General features: G+C 43.9%; 1 protein-coding gene across 8 annotated transcripts in view; it reads left to right on the forward strand.

Annotated features, from left to right (window-relative positions):
• The first annotated feature begins 766 nt into the window (after positions 1 to 766).
• Positions 767 to 12738, forward strand: part of TAFA5 (TAFA chemokine like family member 5) — a 399141-nt gene continuing 387169 nt past the window's right edge. For 5 of the 8 annotated variants that reach the window (XR_006162971.1, XR_006162972.1, XR_006162974.1 and 2 more), the window contains exon 1: positions 767 to 1792. Coding sequence is in view for 1 of the 8 variants with exons in the window: in XM_033058662.2 (XP_032914553.1) it covers positions 1681 to 1792 (112 nt within the window). In the remaining 7 variants the exon portion in view is untranslated. The remainder of the gene's footprint in view (positions 1793 to 12738) is intronic. The other 3 variants (XR_006162976.1, XM_033058662.2, XR_006162977.1) reach the window with 3 other exon arrangements.

Genomic DNA, 12738 nt, shown 5'->3' on the forward strand with positions numbered 1-12738 from the left:
TTCTAGTCTGCCAACCCTGCCTGTACTTGGAACGCAACTACCTTCCGCAGAACTTAAAATATTAATTTGAAGACATTGCTATGGAGACTCCGAACAGAAAAGCTCAACTACCTGGTCCGTCTTAAAATATATAAGCTTTTAATCATAAGGGATACTGGCACACATGTGAACTCAAGCCCTCGAAAGCGGGTTTCATACCGATGTGTCGCTGCCATTTCAGCGACAGAAACCGCGTGCCAAGAGCAGTCCCCGTAAGGACCGCAGATGGATACACAGTGAGGAATTGTTTCCTTTAGCATCTATGGTCGCGTCGAGGCGCAATTCATCGTGGAGATCCCGAGCCGCACCGTGCAGGTGAGGGGACTGGCAGAGACAATTCCCTGGGCCACTTTTCCTTCCGTCGAGACCCCGTGCCAGCCGAGAGCAAAGCTTCCCCGGGGGGCTCGGGGCCGGCACCGCCTCCGCTCCGTTCCCCTCCGCTCCGCTCCCGGCCCGGCGCTCCCCCGCGCCCCCTCTCCGCCGTGGGCACACGCTGGGGGCCGGAGCCGGCTCTACCCCGCCGAGGCACAGGGCTCGCCCCTCGGCCGCTGCCCGCCGCACAGCCGCAGCGGGGACACGGACAGGCACACGGACAGGGACAGGGACAGTCGCCCCGCGGCTCCTCCCTCCCACCCCGGCGGCGCCGCCCCGGGAGCAGGAGCGGGGAGCGGCGGGGCCGGGGCGATGCGAGCCCCCGGCGGGCGCGCTCCCGCGGCGGGGACGCGCGAGCGGAGCGGGGGAAGGAGCGCTCTGCTCGGAGCGCTGAGCACCTGTGGGCGTGACCGCCGGCCCCCTCCTCCTCCTCCCGCTTCCCTTTACTTGAAGGGCCGGCGCTGCTGGAGCGGCAGAGCCTGAGCGCGGAGCGGGCGGCGCACGGAGAGGAGCGGACCCGCTGCCCACCCCCCGTATAAAGTGTCCCGGCCGCCTCCGCCCCGTCGAGCCGCAGGACCGGCCGGGAGGGGAGCTCAGGCTGGACAGGCCGTGGGGGGCCGGGGCTGTGCTCGCCCTGCGGGCGCCGGGCCGGGGCGCGGATCGCCCTCTCTGCGCGGAGCTGCCCGGCGGAGCCCTCCCGGCTGGCGGTGCCGCCGGGCTGCCCTCGCCCCTCGGTGGCCCCCGCGGCCATGCTGGCCCGGGCTGGGGGGCGGCGGCGCCCTGAGCGGGGCTAGAGCCGCGGGCGGGCGGGGGAGGCGCCGCGTTAGCCCCGCCGGGGCCGCGCTCCGCCTGGGGGGGCTGCCCCGGGAGGGGAGCACGGCAAGGACAGCGAGCGGAGCAACTTCTGCAAATTGAAAACAGGAGGGAAATAAATAAAAAAAAAGAGGCTCGTTCGTGGGACATCTTCGAAGCTCAGTATCACGCGAGGCATCCAAACCGCAGTGAGCCCTCCATGCTAGTGAATCCCAGCACAGTGACCGGAGCGAGGCTGGCTGTGGCCACTGCTCCCGAGCCCCGCGTGCATTAGAGTCGCATTGGCTTTCCGGCTGGAAGATGATTCCTGCAACAGGACCATGTTGCTGATGATGAGCAGCAGAGTCGCTGGAAGATGCCTGCCTTGAGGATTACACGTGGAGCAAGGCCATCAGTCAAGGGGAGAGCTGGCTGCTGAGACTGACTGACTTTCCCCCCGCCGGGGAAGTGGCTTCAATGGCTCCATCTCCCAGGAGAAGCAGTAGGAAAGATGCCAGCGCCTTGCCAAGCATGTCCTCAACTTTCTGGGCTATCATGATCCTGGCTAGTCTCCTAATCGCTTACTGCAGTAAGTACATATTTGTCCTGGTGCTTTTGCTGGGCATAAATCCTTCCCACGTGAGGTAACACTTCAGGTGAAGGCCAGGCTCCGGGGCTGGCAGGCATAGATGCTGTGCCTTAGACTTGCCCCTCAGCACATCTGCCCCCAGTCCCCCATGGCAAAGCGGGTAGACCGGCGCTTTAATGCTGCTGCTTCTCAGGAGAGGGAGATGTTCTTACGTTCTGGATGTGGCATTTCCAGTCCGAACAGTAACATCTCTTGGACTGTAGAAACAAACTTTGTAGCGGTAGTAACCCTGATCCGCTGTTCACCATTTATTGTCAGATGTTAACCAGGTTCCTCTGAGGCTGCTCCCTCCTCGTACACACTCTCCTAACTCTGTCCCCCATCCACGAAGAGGAGCTGGTTTGCTTATGTTCATTCTTTTAGGAAGCACAGACTTCATCAAGTGACAGATGTCTCAGCATCCCTGGGATCATATGTGATCCTTTGAAATCCCATAGGAGCAGATCTTGGCACTTCCTTATCATATCCTCAGCAGTTTAGTAAGTCCGGGTTGCCTGTTTTAGAGCTGCATCTCAGGTTATTGGTAGAGTTTTTATATTCTTTTTCCAGGCTTGATAGATTTTCCATTAATTACACTGTTGCAGATAAGGTATCTGTAAGAATCAAGTATTTGGACTATAAATACTTTTAAAGGTCTTTATTTTTTTTCCTGCTTTTTGTCTGTTTTGGTTATTTTTGTTTTTCTTTGTTTTACTTTCAGGAAGAATAATTTTCAAGCAGTTATATAATGTAAGTGGAGTTAATGCCCATACTTCAAGTTAGGGAATGAAAGTTAGTACCTAGCCCCAGAGTGGGAAACTTGCAAAGAGAATAGAAAAAGCTGTTTTTACGCAATAATATAAAATATACGCAGTGTATCAGGAAGGACCCACACAGCTTTGCCAAAATGAATCTACGCTGTATTTTCCCACCCTGAGCTGAGTGGGGTCTGTAATTTACCCATGGTGCATATTGCTTTCATTAGCTGTAGCATAAAAGATTTTGCACTAGGCTTGTCTTGTTGAGCTGTAATAGGTGTAGGCTATGATGAATAGGAAATACATGCTGGTTTGCAGGAGCATACCTGCTGCATTTCTTAACCCTCTGTTCCATTCCCTCCAACTGTATTACATTGACTGTTTTTCTGTGTATATGTTCTGGGTTTTTTTCAAAACAAGATTGTAATTGGTTAGGAGAACCTTTATTTCACTTTTGTTTTGCATATTGCAGGGGCCCTTTATACTGATGACGCTGAAAGTGGATTATTCTAAAAAGAATAACATATTTTGTACATTTTTTTTTGTAATTTAGCACATTTTGCATTGCACTTCTCATTTAAAAAAATCATATTAAACAAACCACAATATAATTTCATACATAATGCTATATTTAATATGTTAATATAGAGGATATACTAAACAATATAGTGAGTTTTAAAATAATTTATTTTTCATGGAAGTGCATATTACAGAATGAATAGTTCAGGTGTAAAGGGAATTCAGTTTGATATTAGTGATAGGAAATACTTTGTTAAGCTTGTGCTAGAAGGGTCCAAGGAGCCACAGGCTTCTTATGAGAAGAGATGAGATCTTCTGTGCATATATTTTCCATCAGCATGGCCTCAAAAAGAGTTAACCATTAACTCTGACACTTTATTTTTTCTTTTCAGCATTGAGAAGTTCAACAGTGTTTTGTCCTAAGGAATGTAGTCTTCCATTTGAATTGTTACATATTGTTCATTGTTTATATTTTGCATTGTTTACTGATGAAAAATGCAAATGTTGGCTGATAATCTGAAGACATTTTCTAGTGTGCTTAAAGACCAGTTTCTAATTAGTTCTCTCAGCCAGTGTAGATGGTGTTCCTCAAATATGTAGTACACTCTTCATTTCATATAGCAGTGAAAAGCACCATGCTGCTTAAAATATGCAGTGTCAAAACACTCCACCATTTATGTAATGCTTCACTGATTTGACAATTGCAATCCAAATGTTAATGAAGCATCATGAACATTTTCTCTAGTGGTAGTATTTGAGACATTGAAAAAAATGGGTTTTGCTCTGTGAAAAATCAAGATTAAAAAAAAGTGACGCTATTTCTAGGTAAAGCAGCACTTCATATTTTTTTAATTCTTTTAAAAATCAGCTATAGTTTAATCAGTCTTCTTTTCATCTGGTGCCTTATTTTGAAGAAAAGATCTGAGTATGGGGGGGTGGGTCATGATGACTTTTTAAAATGTTTTTAAAATAACAGGATTGCCATATTTCTTAGGAAGTAAAAGGAAAGAATTTGACTATGTAAGGTGGTCTCCACTTTCCCCCACATCTTATTGTCAGGTATATGGAAGTGTAGCAAAAAAGGTGAATATATTATCAAACTAATTACAGGAACCTAATATTTTATTATCTCTCACTGTATCATTCTACTGAAAACAAACCTTGCAGCCTCCAAAACAAAATCTCAAAAATAACTTTTCAATTTTTCCTTTCTTAATAGCACTGTAAATACAAATGTTGATCCATCTTGCCTATTTCCATTTTTAATCAGTTAGTCTGACAAAGCTTATTTCTGAATCAGTTATTTGCACATTGCTTCTACTTCTCCTAATTACTTAATGAATCTTTCTTTCTAGAAGTGTATTTGTTGTACAATAGTCATCCCTATTACTGGGAGGAACCAGTAAACACCATAATCTAAGTTCTGCTTGACAGATAAGCATATTTATAAAGAATGTTCTGGATGTGCATATACAACACATTAGACTTTCATTTATACTTTAGTATCTGAAGCCAAATTATATTCGTATTGATGTGGTAAAATGATAAACTGATAATTTCTTCTTTCTAAATGTTTAGATTATACTTAGGGATAATGGCTCCATCCTATGGTGGAAGAGAAACCTGCATCAAATCAATTAGGTTAGTTGCTATAGTGATAAATATAATGTAATATTCTCCATCTGAAGGAAAATGGTCTAATTTGGTAGGCTCTCAACAGGGGAAGACAAAAACAAAGTAGTAGAAATAGGCTGTTTATGGTCCTTGGTGTGGCCATCAAGGAGTTATTTTACTAAGCAGAAGCACCATTAAATGCAAAAGCAGCCTCAGAAGGCTCTCCTGGTAGAGGGTGGTCACCTTCGTGGCAATTCAGAATTGAAAGAGTTGTGATATTTTTGGATTCCAAATATATATCTTGCATACTTGTTTAATGAACAATAGTAAATCAGAGAGAAGAACCTACAGTGAATACCCTCATATTGTGGTTTTTTACTGTTTTAAAGGTAAAATGAGTAGGTTTTTTTCTGCTTCATAACTGGAGTATGCATTTTACCATGTTAGAAAGTTTGGTCAAAGAAGGAAATTCTACGTGATATCACAGTTGCCTGCTGCTGCATCAAGAGTCTAAATAACATAGTTTTGATTCAGAACTACTTTTTAGTGCATTTATTCAGTTGACTTTGCTGTAAATACTGAAGAGGTGAATGGTAACTTTAAGCAATATATGAATCACCTTATAGCAAAATTGGGGAGTTACAAGCTTTAACTTTTCCCTTTTTATATTTTTTTTTTAGCATAAGGAGTAGAACTTTAGAACCCTGTGCTGTTCTGTTAAGGTAATACTTCTAAGGGCAAGTAAATGTTTTTTGTTTTTTTTTTGAAAGGAGCGACCAAAACTGAATGGTACTTGGAAAATTGACCTTCTTGCTTTATGTACAGTGTATGGAAGAGTATGAAACCCAGTATTTATGCTTACTAAATGGTGATAGTACTAGGAAAAAGGACTCTTAATGTCCAAAAATGCAAAGTATTTCCCATAACATAACACAGAGATATTTTTGCTATTGCTGAGCAGGGCTTACACAGAGCCAAGGCCTTTTCTGCTTTCCTTATTGCCACACTGGTGAGGAAACTGTGGGTTCCTGGCAGGTGAGGAGGGGACACAGTCAGGGCAGGTGACCCAGTTGACCAAAGAGATATTCCAGACCGTGTGACGAGGTTTGGAGTGATGATGTTCATCTTCCAAGTCATCGTTATACCTGATGGAGCCCTGCTTTCCTGGAGATGGCTGAACACCTGCCTACCATGGGAAGGAATTAATTAATTTATTTTGCTTGCCTGTGTGCACGGCTTTTGCTTTCCCTATTAAACTAGCTCAACCCATGGGTTTTCTGGCTTGTACCTTTCTGATTCTCTCCCCAATCCTGCTCATGGGAGGGAGTGAGCAGCTGGCTGGGGCTTGGTTCCTGAGTGGGGTTAAACCACGAAAAATATGATATGATGTGATATGAATCTCACCTTAAACTGAGATCCTGTTGCATATTGGGTAGACATGGCTCATTTGAGAGATAACTTTTCATTGTCCTGTTCTGGAGTTACTTTCTAAAAGATACAGGCTACTATGGTCTCCAGGTCTTATTGTTTCCTTATTTGAGACTGCCAGCAGGGATGGCAATTAACTGTGATTGTCACCTGGCCACTTCTACAACAGGAGCTACCTTATCATCATGCATAGGCTGCTGAACAGCTGTTTGATGGTAAATGGTCACTGCCCATTTATGTTGGATGCAAACAAGTCAGCTCTGAATGAAAGCCTACAGCTCCTGTTGTTGATCTGTTATCATTCAGATTGCTTCTTCTCTTTTCAAAATTGAAAAACACAGATTTTTTTTTTAAAAAGTCTGTTTACCTGATTGTAGCTTTATTATATTTTCTGCAAAATTACTATGTATGTTTTTTTCCCAAACTCTGCATGCAGGATGTGACATAGAGAGCCACTTTCATTAGTCAAAATTTTTTGCAGTCGAATCTGTATATAGAAAGGAAAAACAATGCTTTTATGACATTAAATAGGAAAAGTAAAATATTAAAATTCTGTTTCTTTATGTAATGTCTCAGTTTGCCCCTTTTGAAACAGGCTCAATTTGTGTGATAAAACCAGTGATTTGAACTTGATGGCCTCTACAACGTGCTACCTGTCAAGTGTGGGTACCAAATTCACACTGAAATTTCTCACCAGTTGTGTTATAGTGTCTCCAGATGATGTATTACATAAAAGTCCTTGGTATCCATGTAAGAAATGTCTCTTACTTCTTTGAATGTTGAATTTGACCCTTTAAAAGCTAAGTAACCACCATTACAATTTCTCAATGTGTTTGAATTCTGGCAATTTATACTTCCATTGGAAGTAAACCTCTGATATGGATGGATAATAAGAAGTAGGTAGGAGGGGAAGCTAGAAGAAAATGGATATTCTCAATTAAATATGTGGTAGAGGGCTATTCCATGTCTTTCAGCAGGATTGACAGGACAGAGATTGAAACCTCTTTGACACGTTTGTTTTTTTTCTGTTTAGGTAATGTAATATTTTTTTCTTACATTTACTATGAAACAGTATTAGGAGGCCCCGCTGCATCCAGCTAAGGGTGTAAATATGAGCTACATTAGATTTTTTTTTTAATGGGGCCCCATTCATCTTTTGATCTTTCCTTACTGACTCGACTGAAGAGGTGGTAGAAAGTCCTTCACTGAGCTTAGCCCTTAGGAGTGAATGTTTTCCCACTCATTCTCTGCTAGAAGGAAATAGTATGAAATGCCTGTTTTTAAGATGTAATTTAGTGCTTTCTTGGAGAGTGTTCTAACCATAAGGCTATTACATGAAAAAAAAAAAAAAAAAAGGCAAAAAACATTGACAGCTAGTCCAGCATCTGGCATGTCAAATATTGTTTTTAGAGGTATGCCTTGAATGTTGTCAATAACTCAAAAAGGTACTTGGATACTCTGCTTCATATAGAAGTGTTAGATACAGGCAAATTCAGGCAGGTTTGATTAGCCACAATCTCCCTGGCCTACATATTCTTTGTTGCTAAATTCAAACTAGAATGTTTCCGTGCTTAGTCTCATGTTTGATCAGGTGTGTTATTCCACTGCTGGGCTGGGAATCTGTTTTTTTTCTGTGTTTGAATCTAAGTGTTTTTTGCGCAGATGGTTGGCAAATTTGCTTACTGTAGATGTTTTGGAAGTCCATCTCTTCAGGATATGCTTTTATGTTAACCATACAAGTGGGAAAATGTTATGTGGTGACTATTTGAAAATATATGAACTGTATTTAGACTGTTTCCAATATTTTTGGTATTGAGGTTTATTTTGAAGACTTCATGCATGTTTTCAACAAAAGGACTTGTTCATGAATAACAAGTAAAATGGTAGAGGATTTTGCATTTATGTGATGACCTTTGGATCTCTTCCAAACTGTGTGGCCTGTGTATTTATTTTTGATCTATGAATGGACTGCTTCTTTGGATTGTCTTGTCTTCAAACCTCAGTTGCTGTCAGATAAGAGGAAATCATCTACACTGGGGTGAGGAATATGACTATTTTTTAAAGGGATCTCTGAGCAACAACCCCTCTGGTTTTCTCCTGAGTAGCATCCAGTTACTCAATATCATCTGTGCTTTTGCATGTCCTAACTTTCTCTTCGTTGTCTGTGGTGCAGTACAGTGATAAGGAAGTTGCTTCTGTAGAAGAAGTGTTTACTTATTTTGCCAAATCAATATGCTGTTGTTGGAGAAAACATAAACTGTATGTAAAGACAACCCCTAGCTTCAATTTTTCCTGTTACAAAGCCCTTCAAGGCTGTAGGTAGGTGTGACTTACTTATAATTCTGATGGGTTTAGTTGTTTCATATGTTTATTTATTTGTATGTTTCTGCCTCACAAAATCATAGAATGTTTTGTGATGGAAAGGGACTTTCAATAGACATCTAGTTCCAAAACCCCTTGCCATGGTCAGGCACATCTTCCACTAGACCAGGTTGCTCAGAGCCCCATCCAGCATGACCTTGGAGCAGTTTCCAGGGAGGAGAACTTTTCTGAGCAACCTGTTCCAGTTCCTTGACACTCTCACATTAAAGAGGATCATCCTAATAACTAATCTAAACCTCCCATCTTTCAGTTGAAGCTTTCAAACATTGCCTCTTATCCCATCACTAAATGGCCTTGTAATGCTCCACTCCTAGGCTACCACATTCATCTTGCAGCCTGAGTTAACCCATGACTTTATCTGACCCTTGGCTTCAAGAATCCTCCTCCACTGTCATATCGTACTCTTCCAACAGGACAGTGTTTCAACAGGGCAGGATCTTACAATGTTTTTAGGATCGGCGTACCTTACATAATAAAGCATCCTTCTGCCTTGCCTGCAACTGAAAGAAGCAATTTATGCTATGACCCCATTGTTCATTCTTGTGTTTCGAAGGTCTGGAACTGGGACTGTCTCTGGTTTTGTTTTGTTTGGAGGTTAGATTCCAGAATATAGTTAACAGATGTGTTCTGTTTGTATTTTCTGTTACCAGAAACTGTGTTAAAAGCCCAGAACAGAATGCCTAGGAGATTGGTAATATTTCAAATTGCAAATTGTATTGGTTGGGTTGATTCCTGTTTTTCATCCTTGTTAGGGGAGAATTGTACTGATAACTTTATTTAAGCATAGCTGTAGAACCTGATGATTCTGTTATGTGTCATCTGAGAGAAGGGTCCTTAATTCTTACAGAAATGAGAAATCACTACATATAGAAAAGAAAAATCACTACATAGGAAATGAAGTCTAACAAAAAGTAAATGGGAAATCTTTTCTGAGTTCTTGTTAATCCTAGCATAATTTATGGTGGTTTTGACTTTTACTCTTGGAACTCTAATTTTTTTCTGAATATCTTACAATGCTAATCTTGACAAATATGTTCTAAGAGGTGATACACAGACAAACAGAAATACCTTTAACCCTGTATACCTCTATCTCTCTTCATACTCTCAGCTGTCAGTATTCCTTTTCAGTGAATATTTAATTTTTCCATTGAACTAGACCAGTGAAAAGCTTGGCAGAACATCTTAGCCAGATGACAGAAGTGGGCTTAAGCTAAACTGTTGCACTGTTCATTAAATGGTTCAGTTGAACGTAGAAATGTTGAATGCTATGGGAACAGTGGCTTCTGGCACTTCTGGCAGACCAGAGGAAGCCCACAAAAGTGATCAGGGGGCTAAAGCCTGTGGAGACCCCGGAAGGAGAGTTGGGAGTTTTTTCAGCCTGGAGAAGAGAAGGCTTAGGGAAGACCTTATTACCTTGATTACAATTTGCAAGGTTGTAACTAAGGGAGCTTGTAAGATGGACAGACTTTTTATCAAAGCCTGTGGCGATGGGACAAAGGGCAATAGTTTAAAACTGAAATAGAGTAGATTCACATGGGATATAAGAAGTCTTTTACTGTGAGGGTGGTGAGACACTGGCACAGTGTCATCCACAGAGAAGCTGTGGATGCCCAGTCCCCAGAAATGTTCAAGATCAGGCTGGATGGTGCTTTGAGCAACCTGGTCAGTGGAAGGTTGTCCCTGCCCATGGTAGTGGGGGTTGGAACTATATAATCTTTAAGGGTCCCTTCCTACCCAAACCAGGTATGACTTCTGTTCTCTTGCTTTAAATTAAAACAAATACAAGTGTAACAGATATTGAGAGTTTACCTGTCACTGATAGAATACTCTTGTGTTATTGAAAGGGTCCCCTGGTTTCTCATATTTTGAACAAAAATTAACCTTCTATTTACAGTAATTTCACGAATACAAGCCGCAGCAAGAAGACTAAAATTTTGGTGGAAACCCGAAATGCGGCCAATATTCCGGTGCGGCTAATATATGGACAAAAAATGTGATATCTGCCCTTACCTAGTATCATGCTGGGTCCAGTCCGAGCCAAAACAGTCTGAAATCCATGGTTTCCCATTGTTCCGACGATGAACCAAATCAGAGAACAGCTTATTGCCTGCCTGTGGATGGCGGTCGTTACTGAGGGGCGGGGGTTGTTATCGGGGTGAGTTACCTTCGGCAGTCAATAAAAGTGTGTGATATTCTCTGTATTTTAAAGTGTTTTCAGTCTTGTGCGGCTACGGGGCTGGCTGGGCTCGCAGGGAGAGGGCTGGGGGGAGCCTCTCTTCCCGCAGGGAGGAGGGGGTTAGAACGGCCACTCGGCTTGCAGGGAGAGGGCTACAACGGCCGCTCCCCCGCGGGGCGCCGGAGGGGCTACAACGGCGCTTCCCCCCGCGGGGCCGCGAGGGCTACAACGGCCGCTCCCCCCGCGGGGCCGCGAGGGCTACAACGGCCGCTCCCCCCCGCGGGGCCGCGAGGGCTACAACGGGACGCTCCCCCCGCGGGGCCGCGAGGCTAAAACGGCCGCTCCCCCCGCGGGGCCGCGAGGGCTAAATAACGGCCGCATCCCCCACCGCGGGGGCACGCGAGGGCTAAAACGGCCGCTCCCCCCGCGGGGCCGCGAGGGCTAAAACGGCCGCTCCCCCGCGGGGCCGCGAGGGCTAAAAACGGCCCCGCTCGCCCCGCGGGGCCGCGAGGGCTAAAACGGCCGCTCGCCCCCGCGGGGGCCGCGAGGGCTAAAACGGCCGCTCGCCCCGCGGGGGCCGCGAGGGCTAAAACGGCCGCTCGCCCCGCGGGGCCGCGAGGGCTAAAACGGGCCGCTCGCCCCGCGGGGCCGCGAGGGCTAAAACGGCCGCTCGCCCCGCGGGCCGCGAGGGCTAAAACGGGGCGCTCCCCCCGCGGGGCTGAGAGGGCTACAACGGCCGCTCCTGTGCCAGCACGGAGAATGTGGCTCCGCTCGGAGCTCAGCTGCCTGCCCGCGCGGCTGAGCGGCTGTTTAAAGGCAACGCGGATCCATTGGGAATGCTCGCAAAATGGCCACACTATTGTTCCTGTCTTTTTTCGGCTTGTAAATAAAGGGTTGTGTCTTTTTTCACTTGGAAACAATGTTTCCGAGGTCAGCAGTAAGCCAGTAAGCCCCGGCGATCCCGCGATTGTGTTACTAAATGACGACTTTGTGAAAGTTCGCTGCGAACTAAAGTGCGGCTAATATTCCGGGTGCGGCTTATCTATTGACAAAGACATCAATGTTGCCAACACACCGGATATGCGGCTTATACTCTGTGCGGCTTGTATTCGTGAATTTACTGTAATTATACCTTGGGTAGACACTTTTTCCTCTGTGCAACCTAAAAGAAATGTGGTTGTTTCTGTTATTTATTTTGTATACTGAACAAATTCCGATGTAGTTCTGTGTATCAGCTTGAATCATAAAAATAGAAAAATTATTTCCTGAATCGAACTAATATAATAACCTGAATTATTATGGAAAATAATGTTGTTGAAAATATCAGAAAGGCTTTCCAGAGCTTTCTAAGTATCTACTGTCATTAATGCTCTATCGAACATTCATTGCAAGGTGAGAGTATATAAGGTTTTGTGTATATATGTGCTCAGTAAAAAACATATCAATATTTAAAATAAAAATAAGAGGCTTTAAAATTTGATATCACCGAATGTTACTAAAAGGTAATAATTGTGATGAAATTACCTGCTCTAAAGCATTTGACCTAATATGTGCTTGTTGAGCATAATATCTGGAATAATGATTCTTTCAAGATATCATTTTAAAGAACTTGCACACATGTTTTCATTTTAAGTTATCAGCTCCAGCCAAAACAAACAAACAAATAAAACCACCAAACCCAAATATAAATGTCCTGGAAGTCAGATCCTCATAGATAAAAAGAAACAGCTGACAAATAGTTTCATCTGAAGAGTAGTCATCTGTATTTGCCATAATCTCATTTTAAAGTCAGTGAAAGCGTAAACATTTTCACAGTGCAGTTCATGTGACCTTTTTTAGATATATGATAGAGTTTAGCGTTTGATGTAAATTGTGCTGCAGAAGTGCTTGTCTTTGCTGGCAGATAGACAGCTTGCTATGAGTTTAGTATATATGTTATCACATTAATCCAGTCCATCTTTACAGCATCCTTAGGATGTTGTTCTTCCTGTTTTCAGTCCTACATTTAATATTGAAATGTTTAATGCCAA

Source organism: Catharus ustulatus, chromosome 4 (genome assembly GCF_009819885.2).
Source record: "Catharus ustulatus isolate bCatUst1 chromosome 4, bCatUst1.pri.v2, whole genome shotgun sequence".
NCBI classification, from domain to species: Eukaryota; Metazoa; Chordata; class Aves; order Passeriformes; family Turdidae; genus Catharus; species Catharus ustulatus.